At 35.7% G+C, this 18070-nt stretch overlaps 1 protein-coding gene across 5 annotated transcripts in view; it reads right to left on the bottom strand.

Annotated features, from left to right (window-relative positions):
• The window catches only part of LOC140161099 (acid-sensing ion channel 1C-like), a 54467-nt gene that overhangs the window by 13480 nt on the left and 22917 nt on the right, over positions 1-18070 (bottom strand). For 3 of the 5 annotated variants that reach the window (XM_072184488.1, XM_072184489.1, XM_072184487.1), the window contains 5 exons: positions 17157-17296; positions 15883-15947; positions 14362-14515; positions 13922-14013; positions 12439-13654 (listed from right to left, as the gene is read on the bottom strand). In XM_072184488.1, the coding sequence (XP_072040589.1) occupies positions 13389-13654; positions 13922-14013; positions 14362-14515; positions 15883-15947; positions 17157-17296 (717 nt within the window). In that variant the 3' untranslated portion in view covers positions 12439-13388. Of the gene's footprint in view, positions 1-851; positions 1201-5700; positions 5957-12438; positions 13655-13921; positions 14014-14361; positions 14516-15882; positions 15948-17156; positions 17297-18070 lie in introns of those variants that run through there. The other 2 variants (XM_072184490.1, XM_072184491.1) reach the window with 2 other exon arrangements.

Genomic DNA, 18070 nt, shown 5'->3' with positions numbered 1-18070 from the left:
CTCAACGTTAGGCGTTTAATTTTCCATTTACACAGTAAAGGTATAAGACACCCAAACACCAAAGTAAGAGTAAACATAAGAGTATTTTAATTCTAAGCGTTTACTTTCATATTGTTCGGTAAGTAAATATAATATGTGTTTACTTTGTAAACATTTGATGTGTTTACTATCTAAACAATTTTGAAAATAAACAAGTTAGATGTTTAGAATCTAAATACTCTCATGTGTTTACTCTTGGTGTGTTATTTGTGTGGTTTTTATTACTCATCAGTGAGGGAAATGTTTTCGTTTTATTGTTTCTTCAAAAAACTATCATGCCTCAGTCCCCTCCCCGGAAATCAAATGACGCGCCCTTAAATCAACCCAAAACAACCCAGTCAATCAGGAGCAGACAATCAACTGCAACATTGTTCGACTCTATCCCAAGATTTAACAATGACCACTTAGGTTCTTCCAGTATATATCTTGATTTGAAACTCACATTGCCACGTTGCGTCCGATTAACACCCAAGAGTGTGTCTGCTTGGTGCGACCGCTTAACAACAACATATCAAATTTCACTGGGTATCTATTTTGGTGACAACATGCAAGGCAACGGAAATTTAAAAGGCATTCTGATCTTATTAACGCCAGGTCAAATTTACAAGGAAAGTTAAGCAGGGCTCTCACAATTGAGGTCTCGCTATGTTGACGACACTTTAAGTAATTCCCAAGTAATTATTTTCCAAGTTCGTCAATGAAGTATACACGTAGATCAAATTCACTTTGGAGGAATTTATGGGCAATATGTGATAGGGTTGGTCTACATCAAGCATATTCAACATAAACCATGAACACACTATTTTACCTACCTGTTAAAATTACAGAATGTAACTGCCGGAAATGCAAGCGGCGATTGGTACACGACAGAAATTTGAGTATTTATGTTATAATCAAAATATTCCATACAACGCAGACTTATTTGCCAGAGACATGTCCCTGAACAGGCTAACACAGCCAGTGTCCATAAGAGCCGTAACCAAGTGGGTTTGTCTGGATCACCAATACGATTCAGGCCATGAAAGGTTGTATTATTTATGAATTCTCTCTCAAGAGTTCCTTGCTTAGATTTGTCTGGTGTTTCTTCCATGGTATACGCTGTTGTAGGTGTTCTATAAAACCTTTTTTGACCACAGCCAAGTTATGTGTCAAATTGTGTATCTGATGAAATAATAAATGGAACAAAATCACTAAAGGGCGACGTTTTCACGTATTTTTGTGGGACATGAGAGCACATCAACAATATCGAATTGCATTCCGAATACGAAGATGTCCTTCTGATATCAAATAATTTAGACCTTTTGAGATATATATTATACACATTTTATGGCAAATGATTAGAAATTGATATTTTTGAAATTTAACAGCCATCGAACTAATGATATGTACTTTAAAGTGTTCTGAGAAAGGTTTTTAACACAAGTCTCCACATACATAAATGACAGCCAGTGAAAAAATTTCACTGACCATCCATCCTTTAAAGTGTATGTAGCTGGGATGAAAAGCCGTCCATCATATGAAAATGTTGACCTTTCGTATTGAAGATATATGGGGCCTAGATTTTCTTCCCCAAAACACCACTGAAAAAAGATCTTCAATATGCAAGTCAAAATTTTCAATTGATGGTCGACTTTTCATCCCATCTACATACAATTTAAGTACATATCATTAGATTTATAATGTTTACTTCGAGGACTATCAAAAATATCAAATTTTAATAATTTGCCATAAAATTTGTATTATATCGAAAATTTCAAAAATTCAAAATTATTTGATATCAGAAGGATATTCGGTATTTTAGTGGACATCAATGCGCCAAATGGTGCGGGCGCATTTGGTTAACAGTGCCCTTAAAAGCGACCAATTCAGGCAAGTTTGGATGCCTTTTGGGTGCTTTTTTGTGAAAAAAAAAAATGGTTTACTGTTGGGTGGCAAAAACAGCAAAAGAAACAGTCTGCGTGGGTCATCCCCGTACAAATCAGACAAATATTTTTGAAGAACTTACCCCGGATGTAAACTATCGCATCTGCCTTCCAGTCGACACAATTCCTATGGAGCTAGTGGCAAGTACCATGAGTAACTCCACAGGGGTAATATTTGGCGAGCCTCCGGCGCACCACTAATCATACAGCTAACCTGAGAATCATATGCTCTGTCCTTCATTCTCACCTAACGGCGGGCCGTGTCCCGAAGGGTCGCCGTTAGGTGGGAGGTGAACATGATCGCCGTGGTTAGAGTGTGGACATCTTAACTAATTAGTGAGTCGCGTGGCAAGCGTGGCTAAGATTTGTGAGTGGTTATAGAGGACATCATGGATGATTATGGGAATTGTATCTCGTGGATGTGTGCCCGTATGTAAGCTAATAATAGTTTCATTTCAAGAATTTAGGCTAAACAAATTGTTATGTCTCAAAGCCCATGGCAGCTTCAAAAACGATGCGGAATGAGTTTTTTTTAAAAAGATTATTATGGGTGTTTTTTTAAAGATTTTAAACCTAAATTTTGAATTAAGATGTCATTTTCGAGTGCTAAAAAGTACACAGTATCAAATTATGGTTGATTTACACAGTTGAAGTACAAATCATCAGCCTGCTACGCTAATTGCCTAAGTCATTTTTACATGTTTCTCATTTGCAATTTTGATTTTCTGAGTAATACACCCATAATTAACATGATTAATCAAATTTCCTTTATTTTATTACATCTCTTTTGCATATATTCAATATAAAGTCTGCACAAAACGTAACGCAGCTGTTATAAATACGCCTATAGCTTCAGAACTAATAATTGTTTTCACAATACTAACAGTAAGCCAAAGAATTTGGGTACCAGTTGTGTTCACCCCTGTATATCCTAAATAAAGACAAGTATGTCAAAATTAAAACAAATAGCCACTACCTGGACTCTTTAGCTCTTATTTAATACCTTATTTGTTGAAATTGGTTGAGAAACGGTGATCTAAAACCTAATGAAGAAACGAAATCAAAAGTTGCACTTTTGTGTTCTAATCAATGAAAGCACGACGCTAGTTTTAACGTGCTAATCAATGGAAGCACAGCGCTAGTTCCTTGTTCGCGAACGCTTTGTGTACAAATCAATAGGGCATGCAATGCAGCAAACTGCCACTTTTAAATTGGCATCTTCCTTGGGTATTTGGATCGTCGTGTTTTTATTTCTAGAACAATTTCAACAAATGAGGTCTTAAATTCGAGCTAAAAGATGAATCTATGACATATCTGTCTTGTTCAGGATATACAGGGGGGGGTGACCATAACTGGTACCTTAATTTTTTGACTTACTGTATTTCAACATAGAGTAGCGGCTTTTAAAGAAAAAGAACGAATTTAATAGTTGCAGTTTACAGCAATCAATGGTTATTAAGCATTGTGCCACATAAAACCCGCCATTATCTTCGTGCTGACATAAAAAAAAATCGACACGAATAGCTGCAGTTTTAAATTCGGGTATTTTCCTTACAAAACACTGAGTGTTGTTAATATTGAACGAAATTGGACGAATGTGGCATCAAAATGCGCGTAAGTAATAAATCGTTTTTTCTATGTTGAAATATTGTGAAAACAATTACTAGTTCTGAAGCTATAGGCGTATTTATAACAGCTGCGTTACTTTTTGTGCAGTCTTGAGTACAGGAAGTGGAAATGGGGAAAATCCGTCAGCCCTACCCTACATTGTATTTAGCAATGGTCCGTTTACTCCAATACAACACGTTTTTGGCCCAAGTATGCCGGGGTACAACCTCGTCAGGTCAAATGGTTACATTTGTATTGTTTATCTTAAAGGTCATATATATTGCTCGGACAACATCATATCATTGGCGAGCTAATATTATGAGGACAATGAAAATGACTCCTTTTTTGAGAAAATAAGACGTTTAAAATTGATATTCCGCAAAAACCAACTTAAGCGGTGAGTTCCTTCGAACGAGACAGATTTGACCTAGAAAAAAGTTGACGTCATGAAATGGATGTACCTGCTTTGAGAGAAGGGACTGTAAATGCTCTCAATGCATAGAACGTATACTGTTGTTGTTCCCAGAAAAAAACTCTGAATCAAGTATTACAAATTTAATGGTTTTTAAACATATGGATAAAATCAGCCGCTTTTTTTTTTATATATTAGTAAATTGTGATATTACAATTCATATGTATATCAACAACATGAGAAATATTTGGACTAAAAAATAAAAATAAATATTTTGAGGTTAGAATTTGAGCGTGATCGATCTGAGACTAGTATAATTATTCAGGTATACTAGTCTCAGTAATCAATATTGTATTTATTATGGAAATAAACAATTTCAATGAGACGGTAGCTAACCTTTGTTGACATTTGAAGGTCGCGCATTTATACATGAATCATATATTATCTAGATGATCTATGCATGAATGAACATAAAAAGAGCTCTATAGCTCATGTGTTATCGAGATCATATGGGAAAGGTGGGTAATCCCACTCTTGATATTGGTATGGTTTATTCTATCTTACGTTGTTTTAATGTATAGTAATAGGCTTAAATGAAAAGATGTTCGGGATTACCCCACTATCCCCTATAGTGTCCACTTCATTTACTTACGTCATCAGCCCGCTGCCTTGAAAATTAATTTCGCTTCGAACGGGGAAGGACTCGTACGAGCCAGAACATTACCAACACAATTTCTCTTTTTTCAGGAGAAATAAGCATAGGCCTAAACAAATTGCAACGAGTGTCAACTTATAATGTAATAATTATTCTCTTCGAATGGAGTTAAACTTGTTTTTGCAATAGATATGCCCTTTAAATCATCAGTTAGATTATGATCGGAGGCTGAAATAAAATGACTCTATGGTAGTAACATTGAGGCGTTTTGTATAGGGCACGCTATTTAACCACGGCGTTCAGAATCAGAAACGAGTTTCTGAATTTGTGACACTACGTCAGACGCAAACTATATAGTATTTTTTTATAGCTGGCTTCAACTATATATGATCCTGTGCCATATACTGGGGTACCCAAAAAGGTGGCTTTGTTACATTTTGATGTGTAGTTTGGATTTCAAAACACTGTCTCTTGTGTATTCCTTCACTTAGAAGATTCAATTAGGTCTTAAATTGAGGCTAATTTATTCTATATTACTCATGTTTTTATCCTGTTTAAAAATATTTTTCAATTATTTTCTTATGACGTTTGGCATGAAATGTGCCAAGGGTGGCTGAGGATTAGGGGGAGGAGGATTAGGGGAGGGATTCATATTGTAAATTTGATTTAAAACCCCCTTTAAAAATTTGAATCTAGTAAAAAAATGTCTAAATGAACTCCCAGACATCTAAACCAAGTAAATAAATACAGAAGTTCATTTAAAAGACCAATACTTGCTCAGAATGATTGTAAATGTGGAAAAAAGAGGTGGGGTTACATCCTCCCTACTTTATGATTGTTTTGCCCGCACTCTCTCATTTTTTAACCGATTTCCATAAAAAAGGTGTCAAAAGGCTCAGAAGGATGAACCACTTCAAATGAGATGTGTAGGTAAAATGTTTGAACCATTTCATTTTTTTTTACTATGTAACACAAAGGTACCCCAGGTTGTGACACAGGACCATATCAGAAATGTAAACGATCATTTTGTTTATATCATCTTAGTTATAATAATAATTGCTTACTCCCATCCATGTCGTCATCTCTTCTCTCCTTTGTTAATATTTTCATGTTTCACAAATTCATTGCTTCTCCACTGCCAGTTAATTTTCCTCTGCGTTCCCTTTGGTTCCGGAATGTAAGTAGCCCTACACCTCTGTCTAAGCCTACGCTATTCATTCTAAATGCTGAGTATATTGGTAAAATTCACAAATGTCGTCAAGTGTAAATACACGTGTTGTATTCCCCAGAAAAACAATCGCATGTTCAACGTGCCGGGTGAACGTGTCAAGTAAGCGCTGTGCTGGTGAAAAGCCAGAAACGTTCCGATGGTTTATTTTATTTTAAAGGTTGATGACCAGATTGACAGCCTCATCCTCATTTTCTTCATCAAAACTAAGATTTTGTTACAGCAGAAAGCTCATTAGGGCCGTTCACAAACACTTGTTGGGGGGGGGGGGGGGGGGGGGGGCTGATGCAAAAAAAATTTCATCGGGAAAATTTTTCGGGCCCCCTTTTCAGATCTCACAAAATTCAGCCCCTCCTTTTTTTTTTAAATAAAAATTATCGGTCAACCCCATAGACATGATAGAAAAGCATATAAACTCAATTTTCCCGGGAAAATATGTGGCCAATTTTTTCACCCCCCCCTAGGAGAGTCACAACTTTAAGGCCCCCCCCATTTTGCATCAGGCCCCCTAACAAGTGTTTGTGAACGGTCCCTTATGTGTCACATCACATTAGATGATGTTAACAAAAATGTGGTAAAAAATTATCGTACATGTATCACAACCTATGGCCCATTTGTTATACATGTTTTTGCTTCTCATAATTGAAACCGCTGTATCAATACTGCTCAAAATTTGGTTTTATGGTAGGCGAAGACTCTAACTTCTAACCCACTTTTTTAGCCCACATATGTTTTGCGTGATAATTACATTTTTATGCCTTTGTACAAGTAATGAACACAATAACTTATAGCTAGGTTTAGTAATTTATAATTAGATTGCTTTGTGTTAATAATTGATTGTTATTTGCTTTGGAACACTTTTCAATGAACCATGAATGAACAGGAAACCCATTGTCGTTAATTTGTCACGTTGAAACTATGTTGGGTTAATTTGATTGACTTTCGAGAATTCGAGTTAAGATTTTTGTTTACAGTTTTTGATATTAAACGTGGAACTGGTGATCCAAGTATCTTCTTATCATGCGCTACTTCAAACAGTAATTATTTGGTGTTTAAACTTATGTGTCATACTTTTTTCACATTTCACATAAATTGAGCAAGATTTAATGTTATTCATATACATTATACTTTATGATTATACCATACCATCAATATTGGTAATAAATGTGTGCAATTTGCATTGAAAACAAAATCACTAACAGACACAATTATGAAAAACAACCGAAATTGTGGCCCCAATTTTATATCACTTGAGTATTTTTAAGACCGTATAGTGGTTTGTTTTGCTATTTGGGAACCACGAATTTTGATGGATTTAAGAGTGTCCTGGGTTAGTAAATATTTCCCCTTATATTATATGACAACGCGATATTAAAAGAAACTGTTTGGTTCAAGTCGTTTTGCCTACATGCCAGAGTCAATATTAGGCATGACCATTATTTATTCCACCTTAAGTCTTTGTTTAAGTTACCATTTCGATGTATACATGATATATGCCTCGCAAGCTCGCTCTTGCAATAGAGCTCAATTAAGGCCTACATGAATTTAAAATGAGATTTAAATGATTGATTATAAACTGAGTAGCTTACCTCATTTCGCCGTTAACTTCATAAACAACACAGTGCATAATAAATTGATTTGATAGTTATGAAAACTAGCCCATCGGATTGAGTGGCCCTGATAATGTTTAAACAGGAAACTTTCATCTTGGTTTCTGCAAATAAACTTTCAATTGCTTGGGCGACGCCGATATTTGCTTTTCGCAAATATATAATATGGGCAAACGAATACCTTAATAGTATTACGTATATGAATTTGGACAGTGAAGATGTGACTCAGGTGTAGGCTATATATTTATGTTTTTTCACGGTAGTGAAATGATGCCACTTGCCCGCACATCTCATAGGCTATGCACAGTTTATCCCTTACATATCCTGTGTCTTGAATAGCTATTAGCCCACCAACCCTGTGGTTAAGAGGCTAAGAAATAATTCCTAATATCTCATACCCTAGTTTGTATGCCTTTATCTAATCCTGCCCACAGGACAAGGACTAATTTACCCCTTAAATTCGGCAAAGAGTCTGTTCAGTGTAGGAAATGTTTAGCCTTTTTTTTTTATAAACACGATTTTTGACCTCTTTGTGGAACATAACTAATTTGTTCTAGACCACCGACTGAAGTGAAATAAGTTTATATTAAAACCTGATTATAATTATTCCAAAAGGAATAGTTTTAAAATGCCCTATAACTATAAAGTATTCGTTATTTGAGTGTTTTTGGGACAACCTGTATATATGAAACTCTGGCTCCAGGTTATACAGAAGATATTGTGGTTACAAAAATATACAATGCTGAGCACTGGCTACCACATAATACCTATGCATCACGTTTATGAAATTAGTCACGTACATTATTTAGAATACTAAAATTAAATGTTTATTTCAAGTTTTTCTTAATTAATTAATGCTGAATTTAATTACGTGATAAGCGAGCAACTTCATTTATTATTTTTAATTATTATTATTATTATTATTATTATTATTATTATTATTATTATTATTATTATTATTATTATTATTATTTATCATTAGTGTTATTATTATTATTAAAAAAAAAAAAATAACGGTCTGTCTCATCAAATTGATGGTGCTCATTTTGGTCATACATAATTGTAAATTTTTTCTTCTTTTTATTACCGATTTTATTGTTTAAAAAAATAACAAAAATTTGCTGTAAAATTAATGTTCAGTTTCAAATGTATGTTTAATTTCCCCTAAATTATGATGAATTAACAGCTGGCTTTAGTCCACACAAAATCATACTGTTTGTATAATTATGTTCTTTGTTCTCTGCAAAAGGAATCAAGAACTGATCCCATATCATACTGGTGTCAAAATTAAATATATGCTCATATTATGTACATACATTGAAATTTGTAATTATTACTTTATTTTGATATTTAGGCTAAACATGCGATATAGCCATCTATATCGATATAGCAGTAGTGTGTTGTATTAAAAGAAATAAATATTGTCATAGAACTAGAATGAACTAGAATTACTTGTATCCAAACCCGAAAGTTGCAACAACAGAATATTTTCGTTTGATTTGCATGATTGCCAGTTTTTAAGTAAAGTTGGGCTACATTAATCGCCTCTTGCAGTAATCAGTATTGTATATTCAATTTCTAGGTGATTATTGTCCAAACATCTCAGCCTATTATAGTGACCATAATGAAAATGGCAATGGTGGTTCAGTATTAAGACCCTCTGTGGAGTCTTTTTTTTTATCAGAGCTGATTTGCAAAAGGGTTTACATCCACTTTTTGACTTTTTGAGAAAAACAGCTTTTTTGTTTTGCAATTATTATTTGTTCGATTTGATTCATTTTGGTTTTGGATAAAGTGGTGATGAATAGAAACTAACATAATAGGTTTGGTGCAATTTTAAGCCTTCATATTTATTCTATTATTTCTTTTATATCACGCCTTTTGTGGATGTAAGCCCTTTTGCAGCACAATACATTTACTTGTTTTCTAGAAACTAACTTTGCAATCTATTTTGGGCCATTTCTTTTGCATTACTTTATGCAACTTGACTAATGCTTTCAAAATCAAAAAGAAAAATTAAAATATCTCATTTTTTTTTTATTATGAATTTTTGATTAAATTCATCAAAAGTTAAAGAACATTAGTGCTACCATAAAACATCAAAAAATTAAAAGAAAGGTATTTTTCTAAAATTTTGATTTTCAGTTCATATTTCCGGAAATTTCCGAAGATTCCCCGAAGGGAAAATTTCCGATATTTTCGAAAGGGAATGTGATATGAAGGTCAAACAACCAGCAAAATATGTATATATTATGCCAATAACTCAATTTCGGACAGATGTGGATGTAAGCCCTTTTGCATCTCAGCTCTTCTAATATAAATTTGTTGTTGTAATGTGTAGTCATACCGGAGCAAATCGAAGTAACATTGTATTATCAATGTCATAACTACATCTTTCCTCATTTGCTCGCCCTATTCCTTTGTCATCCTCCTGGTCACAATGGAATCACTTCTATCTAATATTAGGCTTATTAACCGGGGCTGAGGCTCAGCAAATGCAGAGTTTGACCGAGCCATCAGGTTTTCTTATTATGATAGTGTCTTCTTGTTCCTGTTCGTACGTGAATTTAATGCTGCTGGAGGGATCTGTCTTATTAAGGTGATCAGATCGTATCTCTTCCACATGGAGGGACGGTAGGTAATGGGAGCGGGTACCGTAGAAATAGCCTTTTCGTCAAGCCATTCCATGAAGATGTCGCAGTCTATGGAACTCATAGGGCTCCCCATAGCCATACCAAAACATTGGCGAAAGATCTGACCTCCATAGCTGAAATACCGTAAAACCCCGTCTACAAGCATATAGAGTGCTTCTGATGAAAGCTACATTAATCCAGACGCCATTATGGAGTTTGAGCAAATAAATTACGGATCCAAGCATATACAAACATGTATTATTTTAAGACCAATCTATTGTATTGGTATATTTACGCTTGCTTCGAATTAATCTAGCTTTCATAAAAAACACTATATATGCTTGTAGACGGGGTTTTACGGTATGCGACTGAAACCAGACTGAACTCTGACAGTTCTATTATATCATACTTGATACTTGATAGTACCTTCCATAAAAGCATTATCTGATGTCCCGGAAGCTGGCAACAATGGTCATGTGGTCCAAAGTGCAGAAAATTAAATGCTGAAGAAACTTAAGGTGCGGTGTGGTTAAAAAAACTTGATGAGTTGCTGTCTACCAACTCTTGCCGGAGGCTGCTGGCTGCAACTGCCTGATGAAGGGCATCGCAGCTAAGTTGAAAGATGGTAAGCAGAGTTCTGTTCTTTAAGTATTTATCCTGAGCAAATCTCTCACGAATAATTCCATCTTTACTAGATTTGATATTATGAACTTTCAAAACCATTTTCATAACAATCCAGATGAACTTGTTCAAAGATTGGAGAAAGTTTATGTTTTTACCATGTGAAGCCAAAATGCTGGTCTTTGACCTTTTGCTAATTTTTGAATCCTAATGACCAAAGAAAATATTAATGGGACAATAATGAATTTTGACTCCTGTGTAAACTTTGACCCTGGAAACAGTGGTCACACTGCATAGTACCGCGTGTTATATTCCGTAAACCGAGTATTTGCGAATGAGGGCAGCTGTCATTTTTTTGTTCTGCACATATAAATTTTTGTCAGTTTTTGATTTCAAAACACTCAATACGCTCACTCAAGATTATCATGTTCTGTCAACACATATATTCAAGTGGAAGCCTTACAATTGGGTTCTTTTGAAAGCAAAAATGACTGAACATATTCATAATTTTCTACCCCGGTATCCAAAAGATCTATCGTTTGAAAATCAATACACGTGTATTGGCGTGCATAGCCGAAATAGACGTGTATTGATTTAGTTTCCCTGCCTGTACACTATAATTATTTACCAGGCGTTGTCGATGTGTAGCCAAGATTTTTGTTCAGTTCCTCATTTAAATAAGGTTAATGGGATGTCATATTTTACAGTGTTAAACATTTAATTAAAACCTTGCAGTGTATTTCTTATTATTAATACATTGATTTTATTGGAAATGAGATAAGGACGCCAATAATCGCATTTATATTTCCTTATGTCTTGCGGTTATTGAGTGAAGGTAAATCATTATATCGATTTTGCCCCTGAGAAAAACCATGCACGGGCAGAATGACACCCCTAATATCATTTGAGTGCAAACACCAATTGCGTAACACCAATTGCGTGACTGGTATTCCCCAGCTACATGTACTTCGATTATCACAATATTAATTAAATGCGTCGAAACATTTGTCATTGAAGAAATATTATGCAATGCTGAAAACTAATTTGTTATTTTATATTAATTTCAGTCTAAGAAATAATTTTCTTGAGTCAGGCGGCGGATGACATGCACTAGTGGAAAATTTGCAATGAGAATTCTTTCAAAACGATGAGAATTGGACAAAAGTATGAGAATTTAAAAATTCTCATTCAAATGAATGAGAAATACCAATTAACGTGTCAAACACCTGTCACATTGTTTTAAATGAGAAAATTAACCACTTGTGACAGGTTGTTGACACGGTAATTAATATTTCTTATTCATTTGGATGAGAAAATTTTATATAAATGAGAAAATTCTCATACTTTTGTCCAATTCTCATCGTTTTGAAAGAATTCTCATTTTAAATTTTCCACTAGTGATGATCGAGCCCGGCAACTCGTGAAACCGCCCGGCCGTATGGCATTTTCCATATACTCGGTTAGTTTTGTGGGGTTCATTATCGAACCCCAACGGTTTTAGCTTGTATTTATATTATTTATCAACATAGGCCTATTTGTTTGTGATATTTCAAGCGTTTTAAAATTTCAAAATAATCCCATTCAATTACACGGTTGACGATGAAAATTTACTGAATTTAGGGAATGCACGTCATCCACCACCTACTTGAGTGATAAATAATCCATATGTAATGACAAATGAATGAATGATAAATTAATGACGAAGTAATATCAATATAATACATAATCTGTTATTCATAATTAGTTATCACAAGTGGAATATTTCGGCATTAGAGGATATTCTTGAATGACAAACCATGTATTTTGACAAATTCTAATAATGCTTTGTGCACGAGGTCAGTGTCTTTAATAATATTTAAAACATACCAACAATACAAAAATACATTAAAGAAAATGAGAAAGTTTTTTAAACACAAGTCTCCACATACATAAAATAACAACAGGTGAATACATTTCACTGAACATCCAGGAGTTGAACATGGGACCTTCGGAATACCGGACCGATGCTCTACCAATTGAGCCAGGTGAGCAATGATGTTATTATCTATAGCCTATATGCTGAACTGAAGGCCTATAGACTATAAACTATAGCACGTATATTCTATATATTCAGTTCAGCCTGCCCTCAATAGACCTTCAGTTCAGCCTGCCCTCTATCATCTTCTCATCCAAGAAGCTTTAAGAAAGAGGTTTGGAAATCATTCCGAACTCACAATTTTATTAGAAATGGATTTCTCGGTCTGCATTAACGAAGTTTTAACTTCTTGGTCTTTGCCGAACCTATAAGACAGCATGCAGCTCACTGTCACAGAACATTAATTAGCAACAGCACAATGTCACAGAACATTAATTGGCAACATTTCCTATACCTTCGCTGAAGCAAATACTTCAAAAACTACTACTTCATTTATCATGATCGTAGGTCTTACATATTATCTGAATGACATACAAGAGTTCCTATTCCCATAAGTATGTTGCACCTTGCATGTGTTGCTAAATCGCACGTGCATAGGCTGGCACAATTTTCTATGAGGAGACTCAACTTCACCTACAATTTGTGGCTATTCTTCTTCTACCGTCCATTTATGTTCCACTGTATTTTCACGGTCTCGGTTCATCTTGAATACCCCAGGTTCAGCTATGATGAAGTATGACATATACTACCTAGGCTTGACATACATGACATCGCTATTTTGACGGCCCACATAAAATCTTGGACCTAATTCTATCGAATCATCAATGGCATTACTTCTGCCGGACGACGGTCGTTTACTAATTGAAGATTGATGTTGTGTATTCGACGGCTGTCTGTGGTTGCGTTCTGATCTGCAAAGTGATTTTAGTTTATATATTATGTAGTCGATTACCTCTCCGATTGTTAAAAGACTCGCTCCCAGAAAAAGGCCAAGATTTCCACCAACATCACCTATAAAGAGCAGGATAGACAAAGGTTAATTTTTAAAAAAAATTTACGTAGTGTTAAATTAATACAATGTGTGTTAATTTACAAGACATGGTTGTTATCGTCGTCAACATTATTGACATTACGAGCCGTCGTATCATCATTGCGACGCGTCATGTCATCATAGCCAATACGACGCGTCCTATCACCATCATCATCACCGGCTTCATCATCATCATCATCTTTAGCAATGTATTACATGGTTAATTTTAGTAAAGAGTTGACACTTACTTATGAGGCTTGATAACGTCATGGCTTCTGTCTCATTTACAAGTTGGAAGTTTAATTCTTCGTAGTAAACGTCTACCAGAACGAAATTCTCCCTACAAAAGAAACAGTATCGTTAATAGCAATAAATGTTACCACAAAATATGTTGTACAGCCAGACGTAGACCATTATAATTGACATATAATAATAATTAATACGTTTTCTATTTTCTCCAACTGACATTCACAGCGTGGCCTAATCATGCGAATGGTTATAGAGTGCTCTCGCCATTGGTACATCATAGGTCACGGGTTCAATCCCCGGTGGGGGCGACTTAAAATATGGAATGTTCCATGTATCCAAATCGGCTGTGCCTCATACTCGCTTAACGAATACATCTTTATCACAAATTTACCAGTCAATATTTCACCTAAAATGTTTGCTATCTGTATCTAACATTCACCTTTGATATTCGTCATCGAAGCCATATTTAGACAGTGTATCAGCTGCAACACTCCGACTAGGATAGGTTGCATAAGACACAGATGTCTGGAATTCTTCATAATGGCACGGTACAGTACAATCACAACTTCCATTTGAACCACTGATGAGGTCCCCTGTTGTAAAGCAGTATAATGTATATACAAACCGAGACAAAAAGACATTTTGTACATTTCGTTTTAGGTATGAATACCATGGCATAAACCTTAATATATTATACATTACGTAATAAATTGTTCTTTTGTTCTGCTACAAGATTTCGCTAAATATTAAATGTGCATATCATGTCTCAAATACCATCATAATGACATGACCAACACCATGTCTATGGTCCTGCCTGCATGTGACGTAGTTAGCCGCAAACATGGCCCAATATTCAACTCTGTTCAATAGAAGCAAGTCAATACCACAGAAAATGCATAACTTGCACCACAGGTGGATCCCAACAGTATATTAAATAGACTGCATTACGGGTTCGCCGGTTCAAATCCTTTGTTTGAAGCCAATCGTTAAAAGCATGCAGTGCCTCTACAGGAATCGCCAGCTGAGATTCCGTCTGACCACTTCCATGGTCTGACTGAGGAAGTGCCTGCTAGAAGGTATTTTCTTTGCATACCACCTCATAACAAAAAAATGGCTTTGAATCACACCAAAAGCATTGTCTTGTGTGTTCATTACGAGTTTAATTAGGCCTATAGGTTAATAAATGCGTATACATCACTTGTTGGGAGTGAAATTGTAAAAAATAATGCTTGCGTACTGAGATGTTGATGCGTCTAATCGGGCGTCTAATGCACGAGCTCCGAAGGGTGTAGGGCATTAGACGCTGAGATCAATAGTACAATTTTCCTGCGGGGCTGCGCCCCTCTTGAAAATAATTATTGATCTCACCTCGGGCCCATAGTTTTAACCATAATCTCTCAGTCATGGCATCAGTATATATATCGACAGGATACTGGATGCATGTCCAACTTAGAGGTTGCCGAATTCTTCTTATTTTCAGCGAAGTTGCAATACTTTTGGCCAATGTGTGTAGCTGCCTTTTGTCTCTGTTTACCCGTACGTTACTCGGGGAGTTCATTCCAGTTGCGATGGTTATATTTAGGTGGACAAAGAGACTGCACCTATACTGAGCTATGTCCCTGAATGTTGTATAATTGTTTACAAGGTGTATTGGGCCACAGTAGTCAGCGATCTGAAAAGTGCGCAGAGGCCTGTTGGTTTGCGTCGTACACTATAAACGCCCACATTTATCATTTTTTATGCAATTTGATGTGTTTCCAGAGTGCCAATTGCTTGAAGTGACATCAAATGACATTAAGCGTTATAGATGAAATCAAAACTTGAAAACTTCATCCGGTTTGCATTGTTTACAACAATAGAAACTGAACGTAATCGGACAGAACCGGCGGTCAACTGCCGGTCGAATTTTGATTCCCTTACGCCGGTCACGTATGAAAGCCCAAGTGCCGTCTATACTTACGTAGAACTTGTGACACACACGTCGCTCTTACATAAGGAGAACACACGGGGAAATTTCCTGGATATCTGAAAACGGTTCACAGACAATTATTGTTATTTTAAATCATGCTTCTGAGTGGAAAAATAAGTCTATATAGTTTCTGTGAAGTTCCCAGATGACACAATATTCTAAAATTATTGTGTCGTCACCCGGGTATTTCATGTAACAAACATACACGATCGCACGTCACAACAGCAATACCCCAACACCTAAAAATTCCTAGCTTAAAACTAGGCAAATCGAAAGAGGAGCTGAGTTTGTGGTCTCTGGTGCGTGGTTAGTGAAAAAGATTCAGGGAGAGTGGTGTGTAAGGGTGTGTGGTGGGGTGTAGAGTTATGGTGGGAGCCGGTGTGTAAGGGCAGTGAGCATGATCTTGTGGAGTGATAGTTTATGCGTGGGTGTGGGGTGCAGTGGTGTACGAGTTGTGATCATGTGATGTGGGGATGTTTTAACTATGTAAATTGCTGTTCTCTTAATGGTTTTAATGCACTTAATATGTATTTTAATCTTTTTTTCATGTAAGTATTATTGTAAAATGTTGCATTTCATTTGTCTTTATACTGCCATGACAATTTCTTAATAAACCTTTAATGAATAAAATAAACGAACGAACAAACAAACAAAAAACCATGAGTTATTGGCATAGTGATTATATTGAATGGCGATTTAACCATAAAACATCGTCCTCTGCTGTAAGGAGTTATAATGGTATAACGCCGGCTCCCATTCCCGCTTGAACACTTGTTAAGGCGCGCTACCCAACAGTGCGCCTGATCGGCGAGGTCTGAAATCATATTTATAAATCATTTAACTTACATTGTATTATCATTGCATATTTTACTTGTTTCAAGTGAACACTGTGCACGCGATCCATTAGCTTAAAACATTACAATGAATTTCTTCGCCCCGTTATATATCGTAAAAGTTCTCGCAAGTATTCCTAGGTCATTTTACAATATTAAATTCATTGCTCATGTTAACATTTTAACACCCCTTTCACTTCGCGAAGATACACCTGGGGGAAATATAATTAAAATAAAAAGTATTCGCGTAGTACGATACATGTTTTTATTTGCTTTTTGTGCATTTGGGTTTGCCATTTCAGATCGTTTTGGAGCCACACACCCTTGGTATTTTCCACATAGGAGACATTTTGAAACAAAGCGCGTTCTAAAGGTTTTGACCATTTTACCTAAATCGCAAAGAGGCAAACAGTCGTTACTCGTAAACATTACCTTACGGGTTTGCAATGACAACTTTGAATTATATACTTCAATCTGCATTCAAGGAAGCACCCACTTAGTGTGTAAGGCTGGTAATAATTCAGAATCTTGCTTCTGTTGCATCTACCATGTGGAGGGGGCAAATTGTCGAACTGCGGAGGAAAAATACAAGGAGGTGAAAGGTTCAGGGATAGATTGTATCAAAAGACAAAACAGCATGTTTGTTATCATGATTATGAGCATAAACATGAAATTAAAGTGAACTTTAACAAAGGCTTCACAGTTTCCTGCATGACTCAGATGACGATTGCAAATGTTAGGTCTAAACTAATTAATTTTCCATTTTTTGTTAATTTGGAATACTTTAGAAAAACGTTCTTAGGATCACTTACAAGACTTGGACTTGGGGGGGGGGGGGTATCCCTCTACCAAACTTGGCCACAAGAAGCACTGATCTAAGCTTAATATAACTTATACACAGATAGGGGTTAAAGGTCATATATGGGTTATTAGGGGTCATTTTGTGAATATCATAAAATTGCTACCGTTCCTTTAAATTACATGCTTTGACCACCAAACTTAACTTCATGTTCTTCAATCTTGACGTGCAAGTTATTTTATTTTATTTTGTCAGAAGAACAGCTGGCCCAAAGCTTAAGTTGTACCATAGCTTGCTTGGGGTCAAAGTTCATGTACAGCTTATTTGGGGTAATTTTGTGAAAATCTCTGTGTAAAATGGGACAAGGCAGCTATCATTAGGCACGCATGCATGCAGCTATTTTGGTAATAAAAGCCATGTGATTGGATTCAATGGGTGTCATATGATTGGATTCAATGGGTGTCATATGATTAGATAGTGCGTCTATTAAAAGAAAATTTACACAAATGTGATTTAGTTTTAAAAGTTTTTTTTTTCCAGTGTAAGG

Source organism: Amphiura filiformis, chromosome 9, assembly GCF_039555335.1.
Source record: "Amphiura filiformis chromosome 9, Afil_fr2py, whole genome shotgun sequence".
NCBI classification, from domain to species: Eukaryota; Metazoa; Echinodermata; class Ophiuroidea; order Amphilepidida; family Amphiuridae; genus Amphiura; species Amphiura filiformis.
This window is presented reverse-complemented; position numbering and strand designations above follow the sequence as displayed.